General features: G+C 48.2%; 1 protein-coding gene across 1 annotated transcript in view; it reads left to right on the top strand.

The window, feature by feature from the left end:
* The first annotated feature begins 3098 nt into the window (after window positions 1-3098).
* The window catches only part of LOC146191275 (uncharacterized), a 40297-nt gene continuing 27226 nt past the window's right edge, over window positions 3099-16169 (top strand). Inside the window, exons 1-5 of the mRNA XM_084600299.1 lie at window positions 3099-3259; window positions 5023-5252; window positions 7635-7667; window positions 8853-8903; window positions 14561-14693. Of these exons, the coding sequence (XP_084456425.1) occupies window positions 3099-3259; window positions 5023-5252; window positions 7635-7667; window positions 8853-8903; window positions 14561-14693 (608 nt within the window). The remainder of the gene's footprint in view (window positions 3260-5022; window positions 5253-7634; window positions 7668-8852; window positions 8904-14560; window positions 14694-16169) is intronic.

The following is a 16169-nucleotide window of genomic DNA, read 5'->3' as shown; positions in this document are numbered from 1 at the left end:
TTGGTACCGTATTTTCCGTATTGTGATCGGGTTATGAATACAGTGTGCTTTCATGTACCCCTGGTTAAAAATATGAGTGCTTCCAAATCAATGTATTTTGCATTTTTCTTGCTTTACTTAGCGCTAATTAAAAATCGCTCTTTGAAGCTTTTTTGATTATCCGCTAGAGGAACGCTGCTATCAAAACGCGTTTTGGTTTCGTTTTTATTGGTTCTTTTCCATCCAGAATGTGTTTTCTGTGTCGCGCTTAAAAGCAGGCTTCCTTCATTGTTTTGTAAGGCCGAACTGGCAGATTTCTTCACACAAACCTTTTCTCGATAAAAATTGTCCTGCCGCGATGTCAACATTTTCGAATGTTGACATGTCAACATGTCAACATTCTTAGACTTAGCTTAAAATATGTCCTGATGCAACGCCATCAGTTCATAATAAATAACGTGATGTATTAATTAATCAATGCAAATGAGTTAACTCGTAAAATATGGATTAGGAGATGCCCCCCCCCCCCCCCCAAACACTTTTTTTTTTTCACTTCTTTTCTATTTATTTATTATTATATATTATATATCTGCGCCTTAGCTTCCTTGGTGCAGATCTTTACAATTATTTTTGTGCGTCATATTTAAGCTACTTCAATGTACTGCGCAGTATTTGGTTTATTGGCTCAAGAAGGGTTTGACTTGATTTTATACATACAATTTCAGCGTATTATATGGAAATGTACCGCATCTGAGCAAAACAACAAAGGCGTTTCAAATATGTGACATAGTTAAAATCACGAAAATGAGTTCAAAGTTGGAATGAATTTGCAGTATATGTTTTATTTGAAGGGATCGAGGGCATCGCAGGTAAATTTGAAGCATGGAGTTCCCTTTCGTTAGGCGTTGATTGCAATGCAACAGTGGCAAAATCGAACTATAAGCATATTATATCATTGCCAAGCTCTTTGTTTCAAGCGCACAAAAGAAGTACTGTCCGCATTGCTCTGGAATCAAGGTGAATAGCGACAGCTACGCTACCGTTACTATTATTTGGACGCGCACGCCGAGGTAAATTATCCTTTTTATCAAGAAACTCCAGTGGGCTTCAAAGACAGCACATGGGAGCGGAAATTTTTAGTGCGGTACCCTCGTAAAGGCGTCTGCCGTGTGTATGTGGTCGCTCTAATTACAATATTAGCTAAAGAAAGACAAAAGGTGCTCACCAACCCTCTCAAACTGGCACTTATTTGTTGATTTGATTGATTGATTGATTGATTGATTGATTGATTGATTGATTGATTGATTGATTGATTGATTGATTGATTGATTGATTGAAAACTTTAATATCACCGATATAGATGTTCCCCTACTGCTCTACTCAGGTACGCTGACCTGAACTCTGGGACCCGCGCTGGGACTCGGCAACTAAGCGTGCAAGAATACACTGATTCTTTACGCGCTTTGTAGGAGGGACCCCAGGCTTCCGTTTCTTGGATGCTGATCATTGCCCCAGGCGAATGCTTGATCGGTAGCCCGCGGAAATAGAAAAGAAGGACAACGGTCGAATGTGGTAAGTACAGTGAAATACAGATAGACATAGTACCGTAAGAAATGATACTGAAGAGGATTACTATATATTCACAAGAATCATCTATTGGCAAACATACCCATATCGTGCATTGCAGTACACTGCACCCCGGGCACAGATAGACATGCTATCAGATGTTTTCACCGCCTTCATGAGGCGGCAATGTGCTGCTAATTTTTACATTAAAAAAGAGCTGCTGTGAGTCGAACTGTTTTTTTACGACCCCTGACAACAAGATTGTAGAAAATTTGTATATTTATTGAGATCAGCTCACAGTGCAGACTGCGAGTGTCGGTACTAATTAACCCTTTAATTGTGAGTTTTGCAAAACATGCTGCCATTTTAAAAATACGCAGGGCTGCAAGGTTCCCGGGGCCAAAAACGAAGAGCAACGAGCAGTTACTCTGAACTCTACGTGCGTTTTACTTCAATAAAAAATGCTTTAATCATCATCACCGCATGCGTATGTAATAGAGAGAGAGAGAGAGAGAGAGAGAGAGAGGGGGGGGGGGGAGACTGAAAATACAGAACAGCCTTCCAGTTAAACGTACGAAAATGTTGCGAAAAGCTCTAACTAGCAATTAAATAAACCAAGCTGCGGCCACGACACGATGCAACTCAAATAACTACATGGCGGTCGCATTTCATTACCATCCGTCACAAGCGGTCACGTGCAGCTGACTCGTGCACGTTACATGCGCTCCTCGAAAGGAACGCAGAAGCTCCGTTGAGCCTTTGCATGCTGCAGGCATTGCAAAGCCTGAATTTTCCGTGTCAGCGTCATGGAAGCCTACGTTTTATTTAGCACAACGCTGGCGATTACCTTCGGTAAGTCCACGCTTGGAGGCCTGTCAATATAGTTTCAGCGGGATAAGTGCCGTCGGCGTCCCTCGTAACCAGTTCCACTTTACTCCCACCTTCCTTCCTTCACTTACGACGCGATTCAGTTGTCCACAGAAATAAGTGTGACGATACTGCGCCTCTCCATTCCTGTTAACCATTTATGAAAGGCACATTTCAGAGCTCAAGTGGAAGACGTTACCACACATGGTACACACTGCAAAGATAATTCACGAATAATGCGAGCGCCCACACCGAACTGCAGGGTAACATGTGCAGTAACCGAAAATTCACACACTCGTACAGAAAAGAATCATATTTTGATGTAGTTTGCGTATATACAGCTAGTTCACCATGGAAAAAAAAAGAAAAAAACTTCGCTTTTTAAAAAATATGTCTCGAATGGCATCGTTCAGCATTAAGCTCTTTGGCGCCCGTTCCCAGGTTTCGCGGCGTTGTCGGCGTTGTCCCTCGTAACCAGATGTCTCTAATTGTACATACATGTCTTGCTCGAATTCTTTGCCACAATCTATCGAAAAGCTGGAACAGCTGATGAGCTGCGCTCAAATTTCGCATTAGGAAGTATCGTAATCGTCGCCAATTTTTTGGTTATTCAGTTCGTTTTAATGAAAATAACTTGCTTGCGGCGGTGAGAAGAGCCTGGGTCGGGGGGGAGAGTGACACCAATCATGACTGAAACTGTTACTAATGGCGGCGCAGAGGCGGTGGGTGCGGCGAGCAGCAGCTGCGAGAGGCGTCTAGTTCCTCCATCCACCACGATCATGGAGCCCGAAGTTCACGTCAAGAGCGTCGACAAAGGAGGAAGTGCCCGGATGGCCTGCCGCTTCTGGTCAGTGCTTTTTAACGGCTGCATATCGCCCCGCCGGGGTGGTGCAGTGGGCGGAGCTCGACTACTGTTACCAAGAATGCGGGATCGAATCCCGGCCTCGGCAGCCGCATTTCGATGAAGGCGAAAAACAAGGCGCCCGTGTGCTGTGCGATGTCAGTGCACGTTAAAGAACCCCAGGTGGTCGAAATTTCCGGAGTCCTCCACTACGGCGTCTCTCATAGCCTCAGTCGTTTTGGGACGTAAAACCCCACAAACCAAACCAAACCAATCAAACTACAATCTGAAAGGCACAGATTAATTGCGACACACGCCTGATAGCTAAAGACAGAACAGAGACTACATGTTCTAGCCGATTTTCACACACTGGGGGCAGACAATGAAACTGCCATGGTTCGGTCAGAGGGAAACAGTCAATTTGCGAAAATTGACCCAAGGTAAAGGAAATAATTATCGAGGGGAATGGGGGGACATGATCTAATGGCGTGCTGTTTTTGTTGTTGTTGTGGCTGTAGGAAGAAGGAAAAGAAAATGCACGGGCCTGCTACTGGCTCTGTAGCTGAGCCACTTCCGCTGCCTGGTTTATTTATAGGAAGGGAAAGGCGCGGTAACTGTCTCACTTGTTTTCTGTGGACACCGCAACCGCACCGTAAGGGAAGGGAAGAAGATGGGAGTGAAAGTGGAAAGAGAGAAAGAGGAGCCGTAGTGGAGGGCTACGGAGTAATTTCGACCACCTGGGGATCTTTAACGTGCGCTGACATCGCACAGCACACGGACGCCTCTTCGTTTCGCCTCCATCGAAACGCAGCCGCCGAGGTCGGGTTCGAACCCGGGTACTCCGGCACAGTAGTCGGGCGTCTTACCACTGCACCACCCCGGCGGGGCTCCACTGCCTCGTGAGCAGAAGAAAGAAAGTAGAGAAGAAAGAAAAAGAAGAGGGAGAGAAAGACGCGCGCCGTAACAGCCGTCGTCCCCACCTAAGCGGTGGCGGGTGCAATGACGGCCTACAGCATATAAAAATTCAGTGGCAGGCTAGCTCCTACCAGTCCCAGCCCCATAGGGCTAAGAACAGCGACCCTTCACCACCTCTCCCCCAAATGGCGTTCTTGCGACTGTGCACAAGTGCACAAGTACATACGTCATACGTACGCACGGTCCTTGGCGAATGCGGATTCAGACTGGCGCACTTGCGTTCCCACATGAATGATCTACGCGTGCGGGCACTGGCGCAGAACCGCAGGCGAGCACGTCATTTTAGGCTATTGGCAGAACTCCGTTACTTCGAACTCGTTGCGTCGAGCTACACTAGAACACGGTATGATGCAAAACTCGAAGTGCTAAATTAGCGCGTTAATTGTCGCCTGCACACAATCGGCTCGAGCAGAACGTCACCAGCCCGTCATCAGCCCGGCTTCTGCTCGTTTGCTCACGGCGTAGGCCACGTCACTCTTCCTTTCTTTTTTTTTTTCTTTTTGCGACGATGGCAATATACTCAGCCAAGGCTCGACCAGGGCTACAGACTGGTTTATATAACGTGACACGCTATGGAACTGAAACGCTTGTCACAACGAGACCTGCCCTTTTCATACTGCGATACACGTGAACAGAGTTTATCTGCACGTCCCAACGACAGCTGTCCTGCGAAATTGTTACATAAACTGTACAAGGTACTGAGTGAGGCCAAGAACGGTACGGGTGATTTAGTGGTCCAGCATGCACGCGTCTAACGTGCACTTTTCGTTCCCCTCTCTGGTCAACGCTGGCAGCGACGAGGGGCCTTCGCCCACGGGCCGCCAGTGGTTCCGGCGGTCACTCGAAGGCGACTTCACGCGCCTCACGCCCGACACGCACGACGACCCAGCGCTGAACCGACGTTCGGTTGGCGCCGACCACGCGCTTACGCTGGTCAACGTCAGCGAGGCGGACGTCGGCTTCTACGTGTGCCACGACAACGAGGAACTGCCCACGCAGTACCGCATCGAGTACCTGCTCGACGGTGTGTATTCGCTTTCGCTGCGTGGCTATAGATTATACTGATGCTTCGCAGAGCGGCCGATCGCGCTAAGAAAGATGGGCTCGTTTATACCCTCCGGACGGCGCGTCGCGCAATGTGAAAGTGTTGTCACAACTGGCTATATATTGCGCGAGGTTGCCACACAGCCTGCTTCACGCGATCGAGGGCACAAACGTTTATTCTGTGCGAATCCGGAACGGCATGCCGCTGACTTGGCACAGAATAAAGCTCGCTGCACATCCTTTTAAGCACGCACGTCTAGGTTTACCACTGTTGACTATTTAGGTTACTAGCATAAACGCTGTCATTTTTCTTTTTTCGCGGCTGGTTTGATTCATTCCCGAATGCGCTAGGTGAATGGCTGGGGAACACGAACGCGAAGAGGCGATGCAGTGCTATGAGTAAACTGAAACTGTTAAGTGCCTAATCTCTTGGTTTCGCGTCGCTTAGTAATAGTAGTAGTACTCATAGTATAGCATCAGTAATATAGTCGTAGAAATATAATAGTAGCAGTAGTAACGAGTAGGGTACTAGGACGGAGCATATAAGGTATTCCGAAGGCGTAACCGCTCCGAGGGTGTTTACAGCAGAAGGAAGAGCACATGACGAGAGCGGAAGAATATGTAACTGGAGTGTCGTCACGCACTGGAGCCATCCGGAGGAGGGTTACGGTAGAAAACAAGGTAATGCGAGACCGGAAGAATCCACGACCGAAGGGTGGTTGCCATGGAATGAAATGGTAGTTATCACGCGAATCGCCCAGAGTATTTCTGGGAAACAAAACCTACTCCTCATATCACCCCCCCCCCCTCACACACGCACACACACGCGCGCGCGCACACACACACACACACACACACACACACACACACACACACACACACACACACACACACACACACACACACACACACACACACACACACACACACACACACACACACACACACACACACACACACACACACACACACACACACACACACACACACACACACACACACACACACACACACACACACACACACACACACACGCACACACGCATTGGGAGCACCACAATCGCGGCGCGGGAATGCGCTAGTCACGTAATCTTTTTTCTCGGGCTTTCTTTGAAGCTCGGGAAAAAAAGATACACGGGAGGCTTTTTATCGGAAATAAATGGAACGCGGTTTCGGAAGATGCTCTCCAACTTTGAAACGCACATTTATTTTCTAAAGTCAATATTTAGTCATTTAGAAAAATTATCTTAATTACTTATTAATTGCAAAACAAAAAATTGCGGTGCGCAAGAAGGCTGGCAGATCATGCAACTGTTTTGCCTGGCCTAGCTCAAACGTTTTATTTTTGAACCCTTGGCTAAAGTTAGCTTGGACACACTTTGTGTATACATACGTATGTGCATGTGTATGAATATCGTATACATACATACATACATACATACATACATACATACATACATACATACATACATACATACATACATACATACATACATACATACATACATACATACATACATACATACATACATACATACATACATACATACATACATACATACATACATACATACATACATACATACATACTTTTCGCCTCCACCGAAAAGCTGCCGCCGAGGCGGGATCGAATCCCGGCCTCGGCGGCAGCTTTTCGGTGGAGGCGAAAAGCAAGGCGTCCGTGTGCTGTGCGATGTCAGTGCACGTTAAAGAACCCCAGGTGGTCGAAATTTCCGGAGTCCTCCACTACGGCGTCTCTCATAGCCTGAGTTGCTTTGGGACGTTAAACCCCACAAACCAACCAACCAACATACATACATACATACATACATACATACATACATACATACGTACGTACGTACGTACGTACGTACGTGCGTGCGTGCGTGCGTGCGTGCGTGTGTGTGTGTGTGTGTGTGTGTGTGTGTGTGTGTGTGTGTGTGTGTGTGTGTGTGTGTGTGTGTGTGTGTGTGTGTGTGTGTGTGTGTGTGTGTGTGTGTGTGTGTGTGTGTGTGTGTGTGTGTGTGTGTGTGTGTGTGTGTGTGTGTGTGTGTGTGTGTGTGTGTGTGTGTGTGTGTGTGTGTGTGTGTGTGTGTGTGTGTGTGTGTGTGTGTTTTCGCTTCTTGTCCGACAACCTCATACGATCCGGATTATACCCGCCGTAGAATGCTAGGCTAACATTTCCACGAGCCCTTGAATATACCCCCTTCTTCCTCCTACCTTCTTTTGAAGGAGTGAACAATAATTCCAGTGACGGACCTTCTGCGCAAGATGCATTGCAGTGGTTCAATTAATATAAGCTGCTTCATTATAAAAGAGAAGGCATGAAATCATTTTTTCTAAATGTTCCCTTCTCGTGCAGTGGCCGTTCCAAAACAAAGTGAGCCGCGGACTGGTAAGCAGAGAAAACCGTCCTTTGTGAATATGCGAAGGTAATGACCACGACAAAAAATGTGCACTTTTTTTTCGAGGGGGAGGGGGGGGGGGGCGATAAATTGCATTAGCCCTTATGGTTGCTACGACATCACCTGCTTGGGGCACACCTCCTGGCCTCTTCTACTTGTAGTAACGGTCGCCTATCTGTTCTCATTCCAGCCTTGAATTGTCCTCACGTCGCACAAGACTATAAATAACTTTTTTGCTGAAAAAAAGTCAGGGAAGGTGTGCCGTACGTACGCCAGTCGCCATGCCTTAGGACGGGCCGACAGACCCACAGGGTAACCGCCGTAGAAACGACTGAAAACACAAACTGAGTTTTCTAAAATGCAAGAAAGGACTGCATCAACCTCACTTTATGCGCTCATTCTTTAATTTTCAGTCGTTCGTTCAGTGCTGGCTCGCTTCACCTCACAACTTGCAAAGTTTGCAGAAAAGCCAGCTTGCGGTTAAACTGCTGTTGTGCTAACGAAAGAGGTGCAGGCTGTTTGGAGTAAAGGAAGAATGGAAAGAAAAATGAACGGCCTACTACCTCTGTCACATGTGGACAGAGGAAGATCGAACGAAATATGAGACGAAACATTTAAAAAGAAGAGATGCGCTTCGAAACAGCCATAATCGAGGAAAGCCCCTGGACTCCCGCTCTGAAGGGCCAGGAAGTCACACCCAAAGCTTTAGGCAGCAAAACTGGAATACCTGCAGCACATTAAATAACACTTCTATGTTGCTGTGTTTGTTAACAATGCGTCGAAATGCATTCTACTTTAGTAACAGACTTTACCTGCCCGATAGTGATAAAGCGTCGACCTTATCTTTTTCTCCCCTTTTACTTGAGCACTGTGCATCCCCGCAAATCATTTTCTTTGGTTTTGTTATGAGGTTTCAGCGACAGGAGTTTCAGATGTGAGAGGCGTGCTTAGATGATGTAAAAATATATTGTAGTGTTATAGTTTTGCAATTAAAGCATTTTTTCGTTTCCTAGAGCAAATTCTGACTCCATAAAATTCTCTCATCGCCGAACAGAAAAATATGCGACCATCGCTACAAAAAAGAAAAGCAGAACACCCTAATACATAACATAGTTATGAGTCGCTCAGCTTGACTATTCGTTTTAGCGTCGTTACTTTTACCGATTCCCTTCCAGGTGACGAACAACAACACAAAAAGTATCTGGAAGAGCTGCAGGCTACCTACGGTAAGTCTCTAGAGAGTAGAATCTCAATGCGACACTTTCCACGTGTCATTTAGGATCGGCCACAAACGAAGGCTTCACCCACGAATATATCTCCAAATACTGAGAGCTGCAGGTGCAAGAAAACTAAGCAGACGTATGCAAAGAGCGACACAAATCAGTATGCCAAAGCACAGTACACGCGTTTCTCGGGGATGGGAAAAGAGTATAATGGGTCGCAGAGCAAATTTGTGAAGGTCAATCAGAACAAGAAAAAAAAGTAGTTAAGACGATGTTCTTCTTCACTTCGCTTTTTTCGAGGTATACATATGCCATTATCGAAAGGCACAACAACAACGACGACGACAGATAGCAGAGAATCATTTAATGAAGGTTGACGGATGACACAAAAAGAGACAGAGGAAAATGAACTTTATAGCAAAACAAGCTCCAACCACAATAAATAAACAGACGCGCATACTGAGGTAACAAACAAATATTTTTCTCCTCGCAAAGCTTACCGAACATTTCGTACTCAGCTATACTGAAGCTGACATGTTGCACAGCTGCTCACTTGACTGCTCTCGCTTTACGCCTTTCCGAAAGCTAGTGCCTGTCTAGTTAGTGATGAAGTGGGAAAGCGCAAATATAAAAGGACGACATCAGATAAGTGGACGACTCGTGCCGTCCTACCAACCCACCAACAAGTCCAAATGCTGCTATTTTGTCCACTATGCTTGACGAAGCCTGACGAAGAACAGCATAGCTGCACATGACACCATCTTTCTATACGCATCCGTAGCTTTATCGCGCTTGAACCAACACCAGTAATCCGCGTGCCGGCAAAGTCGAGGGAAGAGAGAGCCCTCACAGTTTATGGGCGCAGGAGGACTTCGTTCGAAGGTAATGGAGCAGTGCGGCGGGAGAGAGACAGTAGGTTGAACCTCGCCTGCACCTCTATTGTGTCGCGGGTACGCTGACAAGAAAGCTTATCTATTGCGGCAAACGCGATGCTGCGCCTGTTCACCCGGACCTTCGTCTGCTGTCGAAATTTCTGTCAGCGCCTGCCGCTTTATCAAGCTCGCCGGAAGAAGAGGGCCAGGACCAAGCTTCAGGATGTGCTTGAGGCAGTACCCGCGTTTGAGTACCTTCGAGAGAGAGAGAAAACCTTTATTACATGTAGGAATTCAGGGCGCGCAGGCCCCTGGGTCCCCGCACGACCCCACTGAAAGTCAAGTGTTTATGTCCCTCAGGATCATAAAACTGGCAGCCCGGCCAGTGGCGATGCTCTGCACGGCCGGGTCCTCCGAACGCAGCAGGGTCTCCTAGTCCTCCCAGATCTTCAGTTGCTCTAGGCCCCGCGGGGGAGGGTCCGCCGGGCAGAGGGAGAGGATGTGGATTGAAGAGACAAAGGGTACAAGCAGGAGTGTGGAAGGAGGGATGGTAGTGGGAAAGGGTAAGGGGTGAAGGAAGAGTGTGTGTTTGCAGTCTGCGCCATAGTGTTGCGTGTTTATTTTCTAGGGAGGGGTGGGGTGGGGGGTAGAGCTGGCGCGAGGCTCTGTAGGTCTGCGTCAGCTCGCTGAACTAGTGCATGCGCTCCTTCGTAAATCCCGGATTAGAGGCCACCTGAGCTCGGTTTAAAGAACCTCGAGCTAAAAGGTTGGCAGCCTCGTTTCCGGGATTCCCGGAGTGCGCAGGCACCCATATCAGCTCCACATGGCGGGGCGGGGGTGCATCGGGCGAGTCCAGTATGCTAAAAGCAGGGACATGGACTCGGCCATGTGCAAAATTTAGAGTTGCCGTTTTTGAATCAGTTAAAATGTGCTGGGCCTCCACGCGGGTTGCGGCTAATGCAATGGCAGCTTCCTCTGGAACTTTCGGGGGGGGGGGGGGGGGGGGTATCTGGGGGGAGAGGTAATGTGATGAGAGGGGATGAGGAGGAATCCACCACGGCTGCGGTCGCTGCATGCAGCGTGCATGCAGCGTCCACCCATACGGCGTCCGACTCACCGCCATAATATCGGTGGAGAGCCTTTGCACGGGCTCTGCGGCGTTGATCATGGTAGGATGGCTGCATATTTTTCGGGAGTGGCTTGATAAGTAGTCCTTGGTGGATATGTCGAGGGATGGAGAGAAGGGTTGGGTCGTTAGTCGGCATCCTGATTCCAAGCGAGTCTAGGATATACCGTCCAGTGGATGTTTGCGTGAGTCTGATGTATTAGCCTGTCGGTGGGCCTCCACGAGCTCCCCAATCGTGTTGTGTATACCCAGGCCTAGCAATCTGTCTGTGGGTGTGTTGAGGGGAAGGTGAAGTGCGACCTTGTATGCCTTGCGGATCAAGGCATCCAAAGCGTTTATGTCATGTTTTGGCAGTTGTAGGTAAGGACGAAGGCATGGATGAGGCGGCAAAGGTCGCGCTCCTTCATGCCCCTATGGTGGCCCGAAACTCTGCAGATGAGATGCGATATCGCACCTGCAACCTGCCTGAGTTTCTTTAGGGTGGTGCTGTTTTTACCATTGCTCTGGATGTGTAGGCCCAATACGCGGAGGGTTTCAACCTCCGGTGCTGGGCTCCCATTCAGTTCAATAGTAATAGGGGAGTGGGGGAAATGGCCGTTCTTGGGGCGGATGAGCAGCAGTTCGGACCTATCTGGGCAGCAAGACAGTCCAATGCTCCTTGCGTAATTTTCGGTCTGGGTGGCTGCTTCCTGTAAGGTGTCTTCTATACCGCCATCACTGCCGTGAGTGGTCCACAGCGTGATGTCGTCGGTATAGAGGGTGTGTTTCAGATGCGGGATGTCTGACAGTTTTCGGGCGAGGGGGATTAGGGTGACGTTAAACAAAAAGGGGGAGAGGACGGACTCTTGCGGGGTGCCGACACTTTGAAGCGTGTAGGAGGAGGAAGAAAGAAGGCCGAAGTGTGTACCTCAGCTGTGCGGTCAGTGAAGAATGCTCGAATATAAGTGTACGTTCGTGCACCTACATTCAATGTGGATAGGGCAGTCAAGATCGCCTGATGTTCGATGCGATCAAAAGCTTTGGAAAGATCCAAAGCTAAGACTGCCTTGGTGTGACACGGAAGAAGTGGGTCAAAAATGTCGTGGGTGAGTTGCAGCATGGCGTCCTGTGCGGACAGATGGGGTCGGAATCCCACCATGCTGTGCGGATATAGATTGCAGTCTGCCATATGTGCTGTAAGTCTCGCTAACACAACATGTTCGAAGAGCTTCCCGAGGCAAGAGGTTAGCGAAATAGGGCGAAGGTTTTTGAGTCTAAGTGGTTTGTTAGGTTTGGGTATAAATATAACCTTCGCATGACGCCAGGACTGCGGCAGGACACCCTCCACCCAGCACTGGTTAAAGTATACCGTAATTTTGGTGATCGACTGGTCTTCCAGATTACGAAGCATGGTGTTTGTGATTTGGTCCAGACCAGGTGCGGAGTTTGTTCGGAGACTAAGAAGGGCTGCTCTGACTTCCGTGAACTCTGTGTCCAGTGTCGAATTGGGCTGTCCTGTATACGGGGGTAGAGGTGTGGGGGCTCCCGGAGAGGTGTACGTGTTTTGAAGTGTGTCTAGGAGGGCGTCGGGATCTTCAATATGTTCGTGTATGAGGCGTGTCACATGGTGTTGTGTTGTTGACGTGGTGCGTGTATGTCAATGAGATGTCGGAGAAGTTGTCATGCATGTTTGGTGGACAGTTTTTCGGCGATGCTATCACATACTTAAAAACGTATTCTTTTTCTGCTTCTTTGATGGGCGTGCCGAAAACGCTCGGGATCAACCAGGGCGGCGTTGCAGAAGTTTCAAAACACGACACGCGTTGCAACAGACAGAACGATGCAGAAGTATTAACAGAACGAATACCAAGAGACTTGAGCGAGATCTATGAAAACAGTTAGCGTAAGAGGATTTAGAGAAACGAATGCATGAGGCTCACTTGGAACAGTTGGAGAGGCGAGGGACCTTTGCACAGTCTAGTGGAGATGATATCGCTTTTTACTATTGTTATAGTTTATGGCGATTGCTATGATTGTCAATGTTCGCCGTTTTCGTACCAGAAAAGTTGGACCGCGAGGGCCCTTTGCTACGGTACAGCGTGTCCACTAACTGGGACGACTGGGAGCCCTGCGACCGTTGTGGTGAGGTGGGACTGCGCAAGAGGTACGGCCGGTGTCAGCTACGTACGAGCCTGGATGCTCTGTTCATGCCTCCTGGGGCACAGGCGAGTCCGATAAGGGAAGCTGCTGACCCGATTCAGCGCTGCTTCTATTCTTATCAGCGTCAGCAAAAATTCCTCTTGGAAATTCGTATTCCATAGTTTTAATCGAGTCAAACTCTACTTTATACGGTATGCATTGCAAGACAAACAGACGCATCATATCTGCTAGTGTGTGGAATCCCACTAAGTACAGCCACGTTCTCAAAACAGGTATCCTTATTACCTTGTTTGTCATTCAAAGCAGCAGGGAAGCATTTTCAGCCACCATAAACCAATGCGTTTGTATTGTCGCTATCTTGTTTAAAACGCCATCTGATACTCGCTTGGGGGTTATAAATCGTGCCGTTCTTCTGGTTTGAAGATTCATTATAAGAGAATTGCGTAGCTCTTATCTATACGCTGCTGCTTGCTCCATGGTTAGCTTTACTAAGGTGTCGGATATCTCTGCCGCTAAAGAGCCATGGCTGCTGTAACGGAGCTTCATTGAGGCTATATTGATTTTACAGCTTGCGCTGCACACAGATTTTGCGGGCTTTACGGTTCCTATGTAGCAGGACTACATCGCAAAAAATCACAGTACCAACTGCATCGTCATAATCATCCCTACCACCATCATCATCAGCAGCATTATCGCTGCTATCATCATTAATCATTATCACTAACTGAATCGTCATTGTCATCGCTACTATCAACAGGGAGAATTACGATCGGTTTCTTACAAGCCCGGCGTTTAAAAGCAGCTTATGCTTCTTATTTCTCATCCTCGGAAGTTTTCCCGTGCAATAAAGAAAAAAAGAAAGCCCGGTACGTAGCGGTTTGCACGCTTGGCTGGAGATCGGAGAGACAGCGGTTTAGTTCTCGGTTGAGACAGGCTTTTTATTTTCTTTTTGGTCAGTTCATCCTGCGGACATTTCCACAGCCCATGTGCCTAGAAAGACTTTTACCTTAATAGTGAAACCGCTCCTAGACAACGCGGTCACGTTCTGAACAATGAGACTGAAGCAGTGGCGTGATCATCAAAAAGCATGTGCAACGTTGATCAAATGTCCCTATAGGGCACAGGGTCCTGCTTTCGAGCGCTAATGTGAATACCATGACCCTCATGAAAGAGGATGGGCCTTCTCACCATCCAGAGATATTACGGGTGGAGGGGGGGGGGGTAATAACTTAATTGTCAAAAAGTAGGCCATGTGGCCAGGAAACATCTGACCAACCGTATACCATCTAGGGTCGCTTGATCTGTGCCTGTAGTTGATGGCCCCGGGAGGTGGGGGAGCCTTTTAGGGTCGGGACGAGACGGTAAAGGTTTCGCGCAATGGCTCTCAAACAGCGAAAAATCCAAGATTTTTTCTTTTTCGGAGCCAACGAAATAGTGAACTTTCATAAAGCGCCAACCAGCGATCTGTATGCATCTACAGCTGGTTTCATGCGACGTTCTCTCTCCCAATCCCCAACCGGCAGGCCCCCTTGAACATCACCGTTCACATGATGGGACCAAGCTGCCGGTCCGCGCTTCTCGGTCGATACGCGGTGGCCCGGGAACTGCAAGCGTTTCCCGACTTCGTCCAGACCGAGTACTGCCAAGAGCCCTGTGGTCAGTTCGCTCTTACCCTCTGCCTATGTAGTGGCCGCACTGAACGTTTGGCAACTATTTGTGTGCAGCCACCACGAATTTACGCAAAAGCTCACAGTAACAGCAGTGAACTGCACATGTAGCATGACTCTCTAACTGTGCAGTCGTCTCCTTCGTCTCAACCATTATTGCAGAGGAATTTTTTGAACATAAGGAAAGATGTTTTTAAATAATTAAAAGGAGTAAGCCATGCAAGTCATGCTCTATCTAGTAAGCATGCCTTGCACAGAAGAGAGGAAAATGAAAATATGAAACGATAGAAAGGAGAAATAAACTGTGAAATGCATTTCCAGCAAGGTGCGCACAAAACAGTTACTGTGCGGAACATTGCTATACCAGCCTATGTGTAACCACTACTGCGTAAGAACAGCACAAGCGCTAGAGAATGACTGCGTTGCCTGCTTTTCTCCTCGTCCCTGTCTCTTTCGCTTTTCCCTAGCTGCTAGCCAACCATAACAAACGGCTGCATTCACATAATATACTAGACAGCGTGCTGCCGGCTTCCAGGCTCGGTTATCTGAATAAGGCAGGCTTATGTGGCAGATATGAGTACTCACATGTTTGTATCGCAGCATTTACAGGCGAGTTTCCGGTCATTTTGCTTTACGTGCGCGAACTTTTGCAGACGACGAATTCCAGGCCAAGCACACGATGACGGTGGCTAACAAGTCGTTCTTCGGCGATATGAGCGTACAGAAAGCCGAAGAAGAGGAAACCGCCGAGCTGGAGGACGCGGAGTTCAGGAGAGTCGAGAGGCCCGGAACCAACATCAAGCTTCTTTGTCCAGGGTAGGCGATATGCGTGCTTTTGCTCGTGCCCCATCTTCATCAACAGATGCACTTTTAAAACGCGTTCTAATAGGCTAAACGCAGGAGTCATTGGTGTACACATTCATGCGATGACGTATTAGTATATATGTATCCGCCGAGATGCGGTCCCAGTAAATTTCTAAACCGCCGTTCTGCCCAACCAGGGGTTGGCGCGAACTGGTTCGTTTTCCAGGCAGGGGCCCGTTGCACCAGCGGTGCTCCTCCGTCAGGGACGGATGTCTTGGGCGAGACAGAAGGGTCTTGACTGATGAACTTGACTTTTATGTACAACTATTTACATAATATACATTTATACAGGATTGCAAAGACATCGCAAATACAGGAACTGGTTGTCCTGTCTTCCCGGGAGAGACTCCCTAACTCGGCAGAGCCGATGGTGCATGGCACCGACCTAAGACAGGACTCAACCAAGAACAACCTACTCTCATTCGGCACCTCCCGTTTACAGCTCTGGTTTACACCTGTTGGCCTGAACTATTCAATCACTGGCCATAAGCGGCGTGATTGGGCCAAGAAAATTCACCCTCGCCCCGTGCACCGCTGTCCGCAGCGCATGCTCCCGCACTGAAAGTAATACAGGCATGGCGACCCATGGAGCTTTCCTTTT

This window comes from Amblyomma maculatum, chromosome 4, assembly GCF_055883805.1.
Source record: "Amblyomma maculatum isolate TAMU_Amacu chromosome 4, ASM5588380v1, whole genome shotgun sequence".
Classification (NCBI taxonomy): Eukaryota; Metazoa; Arthropoda; class Arachnida; order Ixodida; family Ixodidae; genus Amblyomma; species Amblyomma maculatum.
This window is presented reverse-complemented; position numbering and strand designations above follow the sequence as displayed.